This window comes from Dermacentor albipictus, chromosome 1 (assembly GCF_038994185.2).
Source record: "Dermacentor albipictus isolate Rhodes 1998 colony chromosome 1, USDA_Dalb.pri_finalv2, whole genome shotgun sequence".
Lineage (NCBI taxonomy): Eukaryota > Metazoa > Arthropoda > Arachnida > Ixodida > Ixodidae > Dermacentor > Dermacentor albipictus.
Genome location: NC_091821.1, coordinates 276,126,967 through 276,143,319, shown reverse-complemented (window position 1 = coordinate 276,143,319; position 16,353 = coordinate 276,126,967). Strand labels below are relative to the sequence as shown.

The following is a 16,353-nucleotide window of genomic DNA, read 5'->3' as shown; positions in this document are numbered from 1 at the left end:
GCCAAATCCTCTACTGACGTTGCCCACTCATCTGAACCTTCTTGACGTGCAAGTCCACGGTGTTTCTGTATCTGCTCTTGCGCTGGAGCGCATTTGTCAGTAATGAGCGCTGACCTTCGTAACCGGCTGAAAAAAATAATCATGTCCGCCACGACGCCTGTTGTCCGTGTCGCCGATGGCGGAACAGCCCCCGTAATTGGTATGTATGCCGCCTGCGTCTCCTTCGCCGATCGCTCCATTATCGTGCTATTCACAGTCATCGCCCACTGTCCCGACGACATCATCCTCGGCTTAGACTTCCTTTCCGCACATTCTGCTTTCATCGATTGTTCCGCCAGTACTCTCTGCCTTGACCTGCTTGTTCTGGATCCCGCTGAACCACACCCCAGACGCCTCAGTTCCGTCCACTTCGTTCGCTTGCCACCTTCGGCACTGACTTACGTTGACTTCGTGTCATCCCCACCAGTCCCCGACGGTCGCTACATCGCGGCTCCTATGCAAGACGTCTTCCTTACACACGGGATCACGGTACCTCATACAGTTTTATCTATTATGGTGAATTGCGTCTGCCTGCCAGTGGTCAATTTCGGCTTGACGACACAAGTGCTGCCGCGCGGGATGTCTCTGGCCCAGCTTTGCTCATTCGAGGATCACTCAGTAGCATCTATTGCAGTAGATGACAATTCAGCCGATCCTCCTCTACCATTGCAGTCAGCAACTTGTACCATCGCCGACTTACAGAAAATGATTGCGCACGACATGCCGTCTGAGCACGCTCGTGAGCTCTACCGCGTTCTGTTTTCCTACCACTATATTTTTTACTTTAACGATCGTCCTTTGGCCCAAACTACAGCTGTTAAAAATCGCGTTAACACCAGCGATGCCCCTCTTATTCATCGCCGCCCGTATAGAGTATCACCGGCTGAGCGTCAAGTACATTCACGCAGAAGTTCGCAAAATGCTTGCCAAGAACATTATTGAACCGTCATGTAGTCCGTGGGCGTCACCTGTTGTACTGGTCAAAAAGAAGGATGGATCATGGCACTTTTCCGTGGATTATCGGTACCTTAACAGGGTTACCAAAAAGGACGTGTATCCCCTACCTCGGATTGATGACGCCCTTGACTGCCTCCACGGTGCTCGCTATTTCTCCTCTATTGACCTTCGCTCCGGCTACTGGCAGATTGCTGTGGCGATCTTGACCACGAGAAGACTGCCTTTGTAACACCCGACGGTTTTTATCAATTCAAAGTAGTGCCGTTTGGTCTATGTAACGCTCCTGCCACTTTTGAACGCATGACGGGCTGCCTTCTTCGCGGTTTCAAATGGTCCACGTGCCTGTGCTATTTGGACAACGTTATAGTATTCTCCCCAACGTATGCTACGCACCTCGAGCGCCTCTCAGCAGTCCTGGACGTTTTTCGGCGAGCCGGTCTGCAACTCAACGCATTGAAGTGCCAGTTCAGTCGTCGCCAGATTACCGTCCTTAGACATCTCGTTGACGCGAACGAAGTGCAATTGGACCCAGGCAAGATCCATGCTGTTACGCACTTCCCTGTTCCAGCGTGTGTCAAGGATGTGCTCAGCTTCATAAGCCTTTGCTCGTACTTCCGCCGTTTTGTGAAAAATTTCGCGGCCATAACACGACCACTAACCGAGCTTTTGAAGAAAGACGCCTCTTTCCAGTGGGGAAATAACGAAGCCTCTGCATTCTCGCTTCTAATCAACCTTCTCACAACGCCTCCCGTTCTGGCCCATTTCGATCCTTCTGTGCCTACCGAAGTCTGTACTGATGCCAGCGGTCACCGAATTGGCGCAGTACTGGCACAACGCCAGCGCGGCCATGACCGTGTTATCGCTTACGCCAGCAGGCTCCTCTCGCCCGCAGAGCGCAACTTTTCCATCACCGAGCGTGAGTGTCTGGCCCTAGTCTGGGAGGTTGCAAAGTTCCGCCCATACCTATATGGCCGAACCTTTTCCGTTGTCACAGACCATCAAGCGCTTTGCTGGTTATGCTCACTGAAAGATCCTGCAGGAAAACTTGGTCGCTGGGCCTTACGCCTCCAAGAATATTCGTACTCCATCACCTACAAATCTGGCCGACTACACAAGGATGCTGACTGCCTGTCTTGCTACCTGATAGACAAGCCTGACGACACCGACAGTAGTACCGCCTGTGGCATTTTCTCTGTGTCTGCCTTCGCTAACATCGCCGATGAGCAGTACCGAGACCTCTCGCTGCGAGTACTCATCAAGCGCCTGTGCTCTACACCTACCGACACATCCGTTCGCTGATATGTCCTCCAGGGCGGCATTCTGTACCGAAGGAACTTCCTCCTTGACGCCTCTGATCTTCTTCTTATTGTGGCAAAACATCTACGACAGACTGTGCTCTTTGAGATGCATTACGCACCCACTGCAGGACATCTTGGGGTAACCCGCACGTACGACTGCGTCCGTCGCCGCTTCTGTTGGCCTGGTCTCGCTCGCTCCGTCCAACGCTATGTTGCTGCCTGTGATCCCTGCCAGCATTGGAAAACACCTCAGGTGCTACCTGCCGGTCATCTCCAGCCGATCACCGTCCCTGTGGAACCGTTCTTTTGTGTTGGATTAGACCTCCTCGGTCCCTTTCCTACGTCATCCTCTGGGAACAAATGGGTAGCCGTCGCAACTGATTACGCCACCCGATACGCTATCGCGCGGGCTCTCCCTACCAGTTGCGCCACACGTCGCTGACTTTTTCTTGCGTGACATTATCTTACTTCACGGCGCCCCACGACAGCTGCTTACTGACCGTGGTCGTAACTTCCTCTCGAAAGTTATCGCCGACATTGTGCGTTCCTGCTCCATTCAACACAAGCTGACTACCTCTTACCATCTTCAAACCAATGGCCTGACCCAGAGTGGTGAAACTGTACTCTTACCGATATGCTGTCCAAGTACGTTTACAAGAACCACCACGACTGGAACATTGCCCTTCCTTACGTCACATTTGCACACAATTCTTCCCGGCATGACACCGCCGGATTTTCTCCATTTTATCTATTGTACGGTCGCGAACCGACCTTGCCCGTAGACACGGCACTCCCTCCTGCTGCGATCTCAACAAGCGAGTATGCGCGCGACGCCATCGCCCTCACGAACCATGCACGCCAGCTTGCCCATACTCGACTGACGGCCTCGGAAACCACTCAGCAGCGTTAGTACAACGCCCGCCACCGTGACGTACAGTTTTTGCCTGGTGTGCTCGTGCTCCTGTGGTCGCCCTCTCATCACATCGGACTTTCAGAGAAGCTCCTTTCGCGATATACAGGGCCCTACCACGTGCTGCGCTAGGTGATGCCTGTGACGTACGAAATTGCTCCTGTGCGTTCAACCTCGTCCTCTACTCTGGCATCCAGTGATGTTGTGCATGTCAGTAGGCTCAAGGCTGACTACACTGCTTCCGAGTCCGGCATTTCGTCGCACTGGGACGGCACTTTTGCTGCCGGGGGTAGTGCTACAGAATGGTATTTGCTATGACAAAGAGGTCAGCAGGGTGAAGAAGACGACAACGATTAAAGGCTAGCATGCGCTGTTGCCTCTTAGCCAAGTGCGGCATATTGCCTTGTAAATATACTTGTATATAGCTTTTTGTCGGCATCTTCCTACGTAACAATATAACAGCGCTACGTGCTTGCTAAAACAGCTGAAATTTCAAACCAAATGCTGCACATGCTCCTTGTTGAGGAAACGACACTCCTGGCTAGAGAGTGGAGGTCACACGCACAAATGCGGCAACATAAAACACAGTGCTAGCTACATCACTCACTATTGCACATGACTTGGGTTAATCATCCAATGTGGAAGGTGCAACTCTGTGAATACACTGCGTAGCAAAAAAGCAAAAAAATGAAATTCACCAACGATTGCAATACTCCCTAATGGGAAAGTTGAGCGCAGCTGTATATGTGTTTTCATTTTGCGATATAATGGCAGGCGTGGACAATCTGTCTTGTGCGGCATGTTGCAAACGGAGCGATGTGTGACACAGGGTGACGCGTGGGCGCGATTCACAGCAGCTGCCGCAGACAGACCTCTGCTCATGCAGTGCTTTATTTTCATACAGATGATGCGCGCTACTTGGGCACTATCTCATAGTCATCGTCGCCGCAGAGCCTGTCTTGCGCGGCACTATGCTTTTCTTCTCACACTTTCGCTATACCCTCCTCTTTTGCTTTCCTCCTTGCACTCTCTTCAGTATCGCAGTCTTTCATTTCCCGCTGTGCTCCGCGTTCACTTTCATCCATCACTGTGTCGATTCACTTGGTTATGAGGGATGACGCCAACGCTCAATCACCACAGAAACAAGCGCCTAAGAGTGGCACTCTTAAAAAAAAAAAGGAGGAGGAGGCAGGGCTTGACGTGTGAATATGATGCTGTCCCTCAGCTCTGGTATTTATTTATTCATTCACATTACCTTACAGGCCCATTGAAGGGCATTGAGTAAGGGGGTCAACAGTGATTACATGACAAAAATGGCACATCATTATACAATATTAATACGCAACGAATTTAGGTTATCATGGAATCTTTCATGATTGGAGATGGATGCGATGTGATCAGGGAGACTGTTCCAATGTGCAATAGCTCTTGGGAGTGGTGATGAGTTAATGCCTGCATTTGACCATGAATGCACATGAAACTAAGTGCGTTGTGAATGCGATGAGATGTGCGCACAGGAGGATGAAGCGGCAAACAGTAAATGTCATTACTGTAAATGTTCCTGTAAAACAGACATAAAAGAGCAATGATGTGGCAATCATCTAAAGACTGAAATGCAAGGTCTTGTTTAGTTCGGGTAATGCTCGAATGATTGTCATAGTTGCCAGAGATGAATCTTGCTGCCCTATTCTGAACGGCTTCCAACATACGGATGAGATAATCTTGATATGGTGACCATGTGGATGAAGCGTATTCTAGTTGTGGGTGAACATAAGTAAGATATGCTAGTTTTCGTACATTAGAAGGTGCGTTATTCAAGTTTCTACGCAGGTAGCCTAGAGATTGAGAAGCTTTGGATGAGACGGTTGCTACATGTGTTGTCCAGAGTAAGTCCAATGAAAGATAAATACCGAAATATTTGTACGATGGAGCAGCCGAAACTATGGTATTATTAATCGAATAGTGGAACACTGAGTTGGTGCGCTTTCGACTAAATGAGATCAACTTGCATTTGGAGGCGTTAAGGGATATCTGCCAAGTTATGCACCATCTATAGGTTAGTTCAAGGTCATTTTGGAGAGAAAGATGATCATTGAAACATTTAATATTGCAGTAGATGACGTAGTCATCAGCAAACAACCCAACTGAGGATGAAAGGTTAGCGGGCAAGTTGTTGATAAATATTAAAAAGAGTAATGGACCTAGCACACTACTTTGGGGATACCGGACGTGACGTCATAAAAGTTAGACGAAATGTTGTTGACCACTGTAAATTGCTGACGCGAAGACAAGAAGTTACGTAGCCAAGAGAGTGTTAATGAATCAATACAAAGAGCAGACAATTTGGAAATTAAATGGCAATGAGGTACAGTATGGAATGCCTTCGCGAAATCAAGAAAGAGGCAATCGGTTTGATCGTTAGAGTTCATGTTAAAGTGAAGGTCAGTCGTGAATTCAACTGAGTGTCACATGAGTAGCCTTTTCTGAAGTCATGCTCATTAGAAACAAAAAACTATTTGATTCAAAGTGACTGTAGATATAAGAAGCTATAATATGTTCAAGTAATTTGCAGCACATGCTTATTAGTGAAATGGGCCGATAATTACAGGGCGAGTGCTTGTCACCGGATTTAAATAGGGGTACCTTACCAATATTCCAGTCCTTAGGCAGCTCATCTGATGATACAGACTGATTAAAGACGAAACACAGAAAGCGACTGGAAATATCAGTAATATTCTTCAGTTTTTTAGAGTTGATGTGATCAATGCCAGATGAAGTAGAAACTTTAAGATTCGTGAGGAGGTTTGCAATACCTTCGGCAGTGATGGTGATTGGAGCCATGAAAGGGAAGGGCTGTTCAGGAACAAATGGCACATTGGAGCAATCTCCTTGTGTAAAAACAGACGCGAAATATGCATTGAAAGCAACTGCAGAATCGTCAACAGAAAGTGGAGATTGTTTGCCAGAATTTTCGTTTTTTTCCCTTTTAGGTAGTTACTCGTAGCAGGTTTCTTTTCCATTGCCGCCACCCATGAAATTGTTTCAGCCTCTCTCACTTTGCGTTTGACGTTCTTTGTTGCCGTGTTACTGACCATACCAGTGGCATACTTGCTGGTAAGCTTTGTAGCATTTTCCCTTCACTGTGGGTCAGTGTTTTTCCTGTACGAATACTTCAACCCTCTCCCAGCCCATTTCTTCCATATTCCTCAGTCGTTCTTCAATATAAATTTTACTCTGAGCTTGTCCAGCCCGTATCACCCTGCACAGCTTCATTACTAATCTTCTCACGAGCGCCCTATGCGAAGCGTCCCACTGACCTTTGCTTGCCATCGAGTCATGATTGTACCCCTTACTTCAAGCAAGCAACTGCATTTCCAAACGTAAGTCCTGGAACCATTATATCTTTCCACATACCCCTGAGCACCTCATAGCTATTGTATCCCCATAGCGCTCTGTGTTTCATTATGGCTGCATTTCTCTTCCTCTTTACTGTTATTGTTTTGTCCTGTTTCCATAAATCTATTGCCTTCGTTTATTCATGCACCTGGTCCTGTATTAACAGTGTCAGCTGTTTTCATTGAATGCCATAAAAGCTGGTATTTTAACGCTAAATTTCAATCCTATTCTCCCATTCCTGTCCACAGATATCAACCAGGCGTTGCATATCACTCTGGCTGTTACCAAGTGACACAATGTCATCCGCATAAAACAGACCTCAAAAGCTGTTGCTGTACTATGGTGCCCTCGTGTTTGTAATATGAAAAGCCATGTCGTTCGCAGTGGCGGGTCACGACCGGTGTCGGTGAATCACAGGTGCTGACGCCACACATAATGGTCGACAACAGAGAGCGCTGCTCCAATTTTCTATTTTTGTCATTTTCTCGCTCACAATAGCTTCGTTTTCATTACGAATGAAGAATTCGTTATTGCGGAAGCATAATCTTTCAATCTAGCTCGACCTAATATTTGCTTTTTGTGTCCCTTTATCCCGTAATTATAATCGGCATTTCTCATCTCGTTTGGCTGCATACCGAAACGAGATCTTTCTCGCGTTTGGCTGACCGTTGTGCGCCAGCGTGAACTGTGCGAGAGAGATGTGAAGACTCATCATCATCATCATCATCAGCCTGGTTACGCCCACTGCAGGGCAAAGGCCTCTCCAATATTTCTCCAACAACCCCGGTCATGTACTAATTGTGGCCACGCCGTCCCTGCAAACTTCTTAATCTCATCCACCCACCTAACTTTCTGCCGCCCCCTGCTACGCTTCCCTTCCCTTGGGATCCAGTCCGTAACCTTTAATGACCATCGGTTATCTTTCCTCCTCATTACATGCCCTTCCCATGCCCATTTCTTTTTCTTGATTTCAACTAAGATGTCATTAACTCACGTTTGTTCCCTCACCCAATCTGCTCTTTTCTTATCCCATAACGTTACACCTATCATTCTTCTTTCCATAGCTCGTTGCGTCGTCCTCAGTTTGAGTAGAACCTTTTTCGTAAGCTTCTAGGTTTCTGCCCCGTAGGTGAGTACTGGTAAGACACAGCTATTATACACTTTTCTCTTGAGGGATAATGGCAACCTGCTGTTCGTGATCTGAGAATGCCTGCCAAACGCACCCCAGCCCATTCTTATTCTTCTGATTATTTCCGTCTCATGATCCGGATCCGCCGTCACTACCTGCCCTAAGTAGATGTATTCCTTTACGACTTCCAGTGCCTCGCTGCCTATTGTAAATTGCTGTTCTCTTCCGAGACTGTTAAACATTACTTTAGTTTTCTGCAGATTAATTTTTAGACCCACTCTTCTGCTTTGCCTCTCCAGGTCAGTGAGCAGGCATTGCAATTGGTCCCCTGAGTTACTAAGCAAGGCAATATCATCAGCGAATCGCAAGTTACTAAGGTGCTCTCCATTAACTTTTATCCCCAATTCTTCCCAATCCAGGTCTCTGAATACCTCCTGTAAACACGCTGTGAATAGCATTGGAGAGATCATATCTCCCGGCCTGATGCCTTTCTTTATTGGGATTTTGTTGCTTTCTTTATGGAGGACTACGGTGGCTGTGGAGCCGCTATAGATATCTTTCAGTATTTTTGCACACGGCTCGTCTACACCCTGATTCCCCAATGCCTCCATGACTGCCAAGGTTTTGACTGAATCAAACGTTTTCTCGTAATCAATGAAAGCTACATATAAAGGTTGGTTATATTACGCACATTTTTCTATCACCTGATTGATAGTGTGAATATGGTCTATTGTTGAGTAGCCTTTACGGAATCCTGCCTGGTCCTTTGGTTGACCGAAGTCTAAGGTGTTCCTGATTCTAGTTTCAATTACCTTAGTAAATATTTTGTAGGTAACAGACAGTAAGCTGATTGGTCTATAATTTTTCAAGTCTTTGGCATCCGCTTTCTTATGGATTAGGATTATGTTAGCGTTTTTCCAAGATTCCGGTGCGCTTGAAGTCATGAGGCATTGCGTATACAGGGTGGCCAGCTTCTCTAGAACAATCTGCCCACCATCCTTGAACAAATGTGCTGTTACCTGATCCTGCCCAGCTGCTTTCCCTCTTTGCATAGCTCCCAAGGCTTTCTTTACTTCTTCTGGCGTCACCTGTGGGATTTTGAATTCCTCTAGACTATTCTCTCTTCCATTATCGTCGTGGGTGCCACTGGTACTGTATAAATCTCTATAGAACTCCTCAGCCACTTAAACTATCTCATCCATATTAGCAATGATATTGCCGGTTTTGTCTCTTAACGCATACATCTGATTCTTGCCAATTCCTAGTTTTTTTCTTCACTGCTTTTAGGCTTCCTCCGTTCCTGAGAGCATGTTCAATTCTATCCATATTATACTTCCTTATGTCAGCTGTCTTACGCTTGTTGATTAACTTCGAAAGTTCTGCCAGTTCTATTCTAGCTGTAGGGTTAGAGGCTTTTATACATTGGCGTTTCTTGATCAGATCTTTCGTCTCCTGCGATAGCTTACTGGTATCCTGTCTAACGGCGTTACCACCGACTTCTATTGCACACTCCTTAATGATGCCCACAAGATTGTCGTTCATTGCTTCAACTAAGTTCCTCTTCCTGAGTTAAAGCCGAATACCTGTTCTGTAGCTTGATCTGGAATTCCTCTATTTTCCCTCTTACCGCTAACTCACTGATCGGCTTCTTATGTGCCAGTTTCTTCCGTTCCCTCCTGAGATCTAGGCTAATCCGAGTTCTTACCATCCTATGGTCACTGCAGCGTACCTTGCTGAGCACGTCCACATCTTGTATGATGCCAGGGTTAGCGCAGAGTATGAGGTCTATTTAATTTCGAGTCTCGCCATTTGGACTCCGCCACGTCCACTTTCAGCTAACCCGCTTGCGGAAGAAGCTATTTATTATCCGCATATTATTCTGTTCGGCAAACTCTACAATAACTCTCCCCTGCTATTCCTAGTGCCTATGCCATATTCCCCCACTGCCTTGTCTCCAGACTGCTTCTTGCCTACCTTGGCATTGAAATCGCCCATCAGTATAGTGTATTTTGTTTTGACTTTACCCATCGCCGATTCCATGCCATCATAGAAGCTTTCGACTTCCTGGTCATCATGACTGAATGTTATATTGATATTGAAATGGCTCTGCACTATCGAACAAGGTCCTTCTCGTGAACATATCTACGATGAGTCGTGATTGTACAATGAAATTTGTCAGTTATACATGTAAGTGGTTTGATTAGATTTTTGATGGTTAAAAGATACTGAGACTGCAGCGCTATTTAGGCTATCTCTGGACAGAGATGCAATGGTTCCAGCATTTGACAATTCAATGATTTCATGCCAAAGGCACACCAGTCGTTGTGCGCGGCTGATTATAATAGTTTATCCAGACCTATCTCCTCGCCCACAGGTTAAATATAGCAAGCTGATTGTGTTTTCACAATATGGATTGCAAAATATGCAAGTAGCGCAAGCGGAAATTCGTTAGTGCAGTAACTGCCCAGTGCCAGGCCTTGGCCGCAACATGAGCGTGTATGGCGAATCCCGCGCATTGTCCGCTGCAGCGCGTCCCAAAGAGGTACAAAAGACAATGCTCGTTTCACAAGCAGGGGATACGTAGTAAAGAAAAGCATTGCATACATGGGCACTCTATTAAGAAAGAAAATTTAGCTTCAGCTGTCGATTTATTGCACTTTCCAGCGTGCAGCCGAAATTGCCGGCTTTCAAGAATAGGGGGGGGGGGGGGGACAGGTGTGGGATGAAAGAGGCGGATACTTTCTTGGGTGTTTTTTTTTTTGTGTGTGTGTGAGTGTGTGCCTGCATGCAAGTGCCTTCTTGCACTCCAATGCTGTTACTGTAGTAAGGTGGATTACCAACTAGCTAAGCCAGAACTTGTTGCATACTTATAAAGAGATCTCTTTATCCACCTAACTCAAGTTAGCGGTGCTAAGATCTGGCCTAGCTTTCCTCATTGTGTTGAACCTAATTACCTATATTAAAACAGACATGCCTCAGATCTTTTTGTGCAGTGATTTGAATGCCTTCCTATGCACTGTAATGTTTTTTCTGAACTCGACAGTGAGTTTCAACATGATATTCTTTGGTTTGATAACCACCATAATTTTTCATTTGAACAGTAAGTGTTTTCTTAAGATTGTGTGGGTCTCACACGTGCCCTTGGGGCAAAGGAACGGCAACACAGTAGTGCAAACAATCACAAGGGAATTTAGTGCACCTTTCATACACTTATGCCTTCTAGCCGAAATATTGTCCACAGCATGCGCCGATGGGCGCGCTACAAATCTGAGAAAACCGACTCACCGCGACTGGATATCGAACAACTATTTTCGCCCCATGCTGGACACCAACGCCTGGTCATTCGCATGTACGGTCATGCGAACGGTGGCGCGTTCGAACAATCGTGTTTGTCCATTCTGGTGTTCTGCTCCTAGGCCTTGCGAGACGGTCTCGCAGAAGCATGGGTCGGTGCACGCACAGAACGTGCGCGCCGCTTGCCGAGCCCGGGAGGAAGACCTACTCTGTCGCGCCCGATTAATCCCGCCGTTAGGTGGCGTTAGCAGCGCAACACTCGCGCGATCTCTCGTAATGAGCTGCGACCAAACCGACCGCAGTCGTCACTAAGCTATGCGGAGAAGCCGGCTTACAGGAGACGCGAGAGCCATGCGAGAAAAACATCAGGGGACGCGTGAGAGTCGAGCGGCGCCCCAAGATCGAGATCTGCCAGATAGATGATGTGGCTGGAATCTCTTGTGCAGCACAGTGCACTAATCGGTATACGCAGAAAGTTATGGAATTTAAACCTGTTGTTGGGCCTTAGATGCACAGCTGCCTTGGCTGCACTTAATGATCATTTTACGCAGGGCTGAATTCACAAGCCTGGACAGCTGCAGTCATGTGTGCTGGCTGGAGCCACTGCAAGTGCGCTTTGAAGACCTGCTGCTCCCACTGCCCATTCCAGAGCCTCTTCCGGATGAGGTTCACCCATCACCAGACACCTACCGGGCTATGGTCTGGCACAGTCTGTGGGAACAGTATGCTTCACAATAGTCTGCTAAGCCATGTTTGTAGCAATGCACTTGTGAGCAGCCTTTTCCTCAGTTGTGTTTTTAGGTTTTGAAAACATGCTTAAGGTTGTAGTAATGTTTGTCGCCTCTTCAAAAAGGCTAAAGAGAAATATGGTATGTCAGGCTTGGATGACAGGCGACTTAGAACTGCATGAGAATTTAATTTTACATGTAATTAAATTTTTTGTCTTAGCATGCACTTGTGCACTGCGTGGGTGTGGTCTTGGTTTTGCATTATTTCTGTTGCTTTTATTATCATGCTTTTTGTTTGTCCATGGACTACTCAGCTGAGGGATGGAACTTCTGTATTCTTTCCTGTCTTTTGTCCGTTTGTTCTCACCGCTTTGAATCCTGTAAAATTTGCAACTATTTTTTGTAGATAATGTTCACGCTAATCTACTTTGTTTTCCTGCAACTGTCAGTGAGACAAGTTTTTTTTTTCTCTTGGCTGCAGGCTCAATGTCTCCCCTGAAGCACAACTGTCGACCCTGCGGCTATGCCCGAGCCCTCCCAGTCAGCAGCTTTGGCTGCAACTATGTGAGGGCCTGGCACCCTTTGTGGTACGTTGGCAGCCACGTGGATTGCAGGCAGCATTTGTGGTGCCCAGGAGGATACACGTGTTGCTCTCCTTGAGAGCTTGTGGACCGCACCTGATTGCCTCCTTGATGGTCGAGGATTGGCGGTTATTGCCTAGGGTGCAAACATTTCTGCAGTCCTTGTGCACACTCTCCTAGGATTACTCGCATTGTCTACACTGCAAAACTGCTGACTTGCACTGCTGTTCCGTTCAAGCACCTGCTGAAGAGGGCAGATGACAGAGTACAATGTGTTTCTGCCTCTCCCTTTTGTTTATACATGCTTGTACTAACACGCTACTCTGAATGTGTTTACCAGCACGCCCTGCAAACAATTGTGTGGTTGATAGATTTTATACGAACTCTCTAGTTTGGCGATGTTCATAATGTACAGGGAAGTTTATGTGTATACTCTAGGAAATAGTGAGAATACTGTTTGCTACTTGTACTGTCTGGGCCTTTTGCTGTTGCCAATGTGAGAAAAACATTGCATGAGGAGTTTGGTAAATATATGCATAGTATTTTTAGCAGTAGGTAGCCCACAGCAGGCTATCTTTCACCGTCAATTAATAGGCAATGGTAATAGTTCATTGTCAAATGAACTCATGTTCCAGTCATTGTTACTTGAATACAGCATGAAAATGCAACACAGACAGTAAGATCCCCATAGAACCAACTTTGGATTGATATCTTTTTAAGCATCCCTCAGCATATCATGTTATGTAGTAATTGATACACACACAATATATACGTATTAAATATTTACATATGCACATGCTTATTGTTTTTCACAACAGTTTTCATTAAATATTCATACCTTATTTTTTATTTCATCCATCTGACTTTCTTTAGATGCTACTTCAATCCGGCTCTGTTGGTATTTACATTCTACGTCTTCACCGCTGCCACTCTCTGAAGATTGCACAAAGCAGAGGCATGTTTTGGGAGATGTAACTGATGTACTTTAATACTTGGAAGTTGCACAGACCCCACATCACAAACACGTGATCTATTAAGTAGAATCTCGGTGATGCATCACGCCTGATACGAATTTCGGGATGATATGAATTTTTCATAAGTCCGGCCCAAGTCTGTTTGAGAGACTTGTGCCTTTGGCCCTGACGGTATACTAAATAACATGATCTTGAATTGTAGCGCAAAGTGGCACAGACAGAAACTAGAAGCAGACAGGACGAGCACTAGCTCTCAAATAAATTTTTATTGAAGCTATCAACATATATAGAGGTGATTGCAAATACCGCAGCATATGAACATTACAAGGTCTAAAGACATCAGTTAAACGTATCAAGAGGTAGGGAAGCCAAAAAGAAAACAACAAAAAGATACTACTTGAGATTAACACACATGCTGTGAAGATATTGAAATTCGCATTCTAACAGAAATAATGATGCGTGGCTAGCGAAAGTCTCTCCTAATCTTTTAATGTGAAATGCCTCGATTATTTCCCGTGTGGTTTGGCATTTGTGTCTTGAAAGAATTTTTGTGTCTTCAACCAAAGGTTTACAACCACAATTGAAACAATGGGACGCTAGATGTGACGTATTAGGGTTGTTAAGTGATTGTTTGTGTTCTTTTAGTGTAATGTTAATACACCTGCCGCTCTGTCCAATGTAAGTTTTCCCGCACTTAAGTGGAATATGATAAACTGTACCAGTGTTAGGCACTAAAGGGGACACATGGCTAACGGCGCAATCATTTTTTATTTTTTTGCCACCCTGTTCAAGTTTCCTATTTATCGTAGGGCACATGATAGACAATTTGTGGGGGGCCGAGAAAACTGTACTGGCCACATATCTATTGTCTAGATACTGTAAACCATGGGACAACCTATGTACACAGGGCACCACAGCACACCTTTTTTCCTTTTTCTGTTTTTATTGTTCTTTAGCGGGGCTGTTTACCCATTTGAAAAGCTTTTGAAATGGGTAAAACGCCCACTTACCCATATTACCCATAGCTCCTCTGGCTCTTGTCATGTGCGGCCATTTTTAAGGGGGCGGAGCATACGCCTCCTAATATATATTGTGCTTTTTTTGTCTGTCTCGTGTTGAGGTTTCAAGAAAAATTGAAATTTCAAATTTACAACGCTAATTCCTTTGCATTCTTTACATTTCTATGCAATCTTGTGCTTTCTTTGGCAGTATTATGCAGCTTTTTGGCCGTTTTCAAACGCATTGCGACTGTACCAGGAGCTGCCAATCACAGGTGACACAGTCTTGCCGCGTCAGTAAGATCCGCGACATTCGCTATCCTTATCTCCGTATTCCGCGCCTTCAGTCATCTTTGGCGCCGGTTGACAATTTGGAACGTTTCAGCCATTACGCCCGTCGGATTGCAAGATATGAAGTAGCTTTGCCGCTGCAAATAAACAGATTACCTTGTTCAAATCATGTCCTTATCAACACCAGGCAGAAGTTAGGACGCAGAAACGTAAGAAACTCGAGATAACCAGGCAGATGTCAACATGTTGGCCTCCCACGCGCTGCCGCCAAAATGTGCGCAAACAAGGGCACCAATGATTCAAATTCGCGTCAGGAAATAGGGACGCTCCCTGCGCGACACGTGACTAATAAACGGCCGCGATTGTTTTGCGTTCTCACTGTCGCTTTTTGAAATTTTATTTCTGCATGAGAAAATACGTCTCTGCAGCTGTCTGAAGCTCCGATCTCTCGAGTTTACAGTGATACTAAGATGACGGCCCTGCGTCAATAGAAGGCTGCGCGATCAGCGATGCCATAGCACCTTTTGATCGAAGCATGATTTTCTTCCTATCTTGAGGACCATTTAAAAGAATAATTTTCTTAAATTCTGCTGTGTAGTTTTCCGTAATATTTTGCCGTGAGACACCGGGAGGTTTCAGGATAGTGAAAAAAAAAAAAAAATTGAGAATTTTGTAATTTCCTGTTTTCTAGTTTTTTTTGTGTGTGATACGAATTTTTTTAAGCCATCCTAGAGATTCATATCAAGATACTATTCCGATCGGCATGTAAGTACAAATTCATTCGACAGCCTTTCGCACCATACGCCGGCCTCATTCATGAAATCGGTGAAGCACGTGTTTTTTTGTTTCGATATGTCGACGTTAAAGGGACGCTAAAGGAATGTATCAAGTCGAACTATATCGAATCAACAGAGTATTCGTCTAGAACTCCTTCATTGCTTTCTGCAGGCCACTATATGTATTTTATTTTTGACAAGGACATTGCAGTTGAATGTCCCACTGCTGCTGCTCAATTTGAACCGCCCACGTCAAAGCGGAGGCCTTGACGTCATCTTTACCTGACCGCCGGCCCTCTAGGCCGTTATGTTTTCGTAGACTATTTAGCTCTATATATGAAGCATACTGCTTGGCGGCTGAAGGTGTTCAGTTTGCGTGAGTCACTCTATGGCTCTGCTTGAGTCCATTGTTTCATTTCCATTCCATTTCCATGAGATTGTCTCAGCCGCTCTTACTTTGCGTTTGACGCTCTTTGTTGTCATATTGCTGACCATACCTGTCGCATATTTGCTGGTAAGCTTTGTAGCATTTTCCCTTCACTGTGAGTCAGTGTTTTTCCTGTACGAATACTTCAACGCTCTCCCAGCCCATTTCTTCCATATTCCTCAGTCGTTCTTCAATATAAATTTTACTCTGAGCTTCCCTCACTTCAAAACTTGTCCAGCCCATATCACCCTGCACAGCACCATTAGTAGTCTTCCCGTGAGTGCCCAATGCGAGGCGTCCCACTGACCTTTGGTTGCCATCGAGTCCTGATTGTACACTGATTTCAAGCAAACAACCGCATTTCCAAATGTAAGTCCTGGAACCATTACACCTTTCCACATACCCCTGAGCACCTCATAGCTATTGTATCCCCATAGCGCTCTGTGTTTCATTATGGCTGCATTTCTCTTCCCCTTTACTGTTATTGTTTTGTCCTGTTTCCATAAATCTATTGCCTTCGTTTATTCATGCACCCGGTCCTGTATTAACAGTGTC

General features: G+C 45.7%; 1 protein-coding gene across 3 annotated transcripts in view; it reads left to right on the top strand.

The window, feature by feature from the left end:
* Window positions 1–13,174, top strand: part of LOC135908778 (AP-5 complex subunit beta-1-like) — a 209,954-nt gene extending 196,780 nt beyond the window's left edge. Inside the window, exons 20-21 of one of the 3 annotated variants that reach the window (XM_065440620.1) lie at window positions 11,575–11,745; window positions 12,233–13,174. In XM_065440620.1, coding sequence (XP_065296692.1) covers window positions 11,575–11,745; window positions 12,233–12,512 — 451 coding nt within the window. In that variant the 3' untranslated portion in view covers window positions 12,513–13,174. Of the gene's footprint in view, window positions 1–11,574; window positions 11,793–12,232 lie in introns of all 3 variants that reach the window. The other 2 variants (XM_065440622.1, XM_065440621.1) reach the window with 2 other exon arrangements.
* Window positions 13,175–16,353: the final 3,179 nt, after the last annotated feature.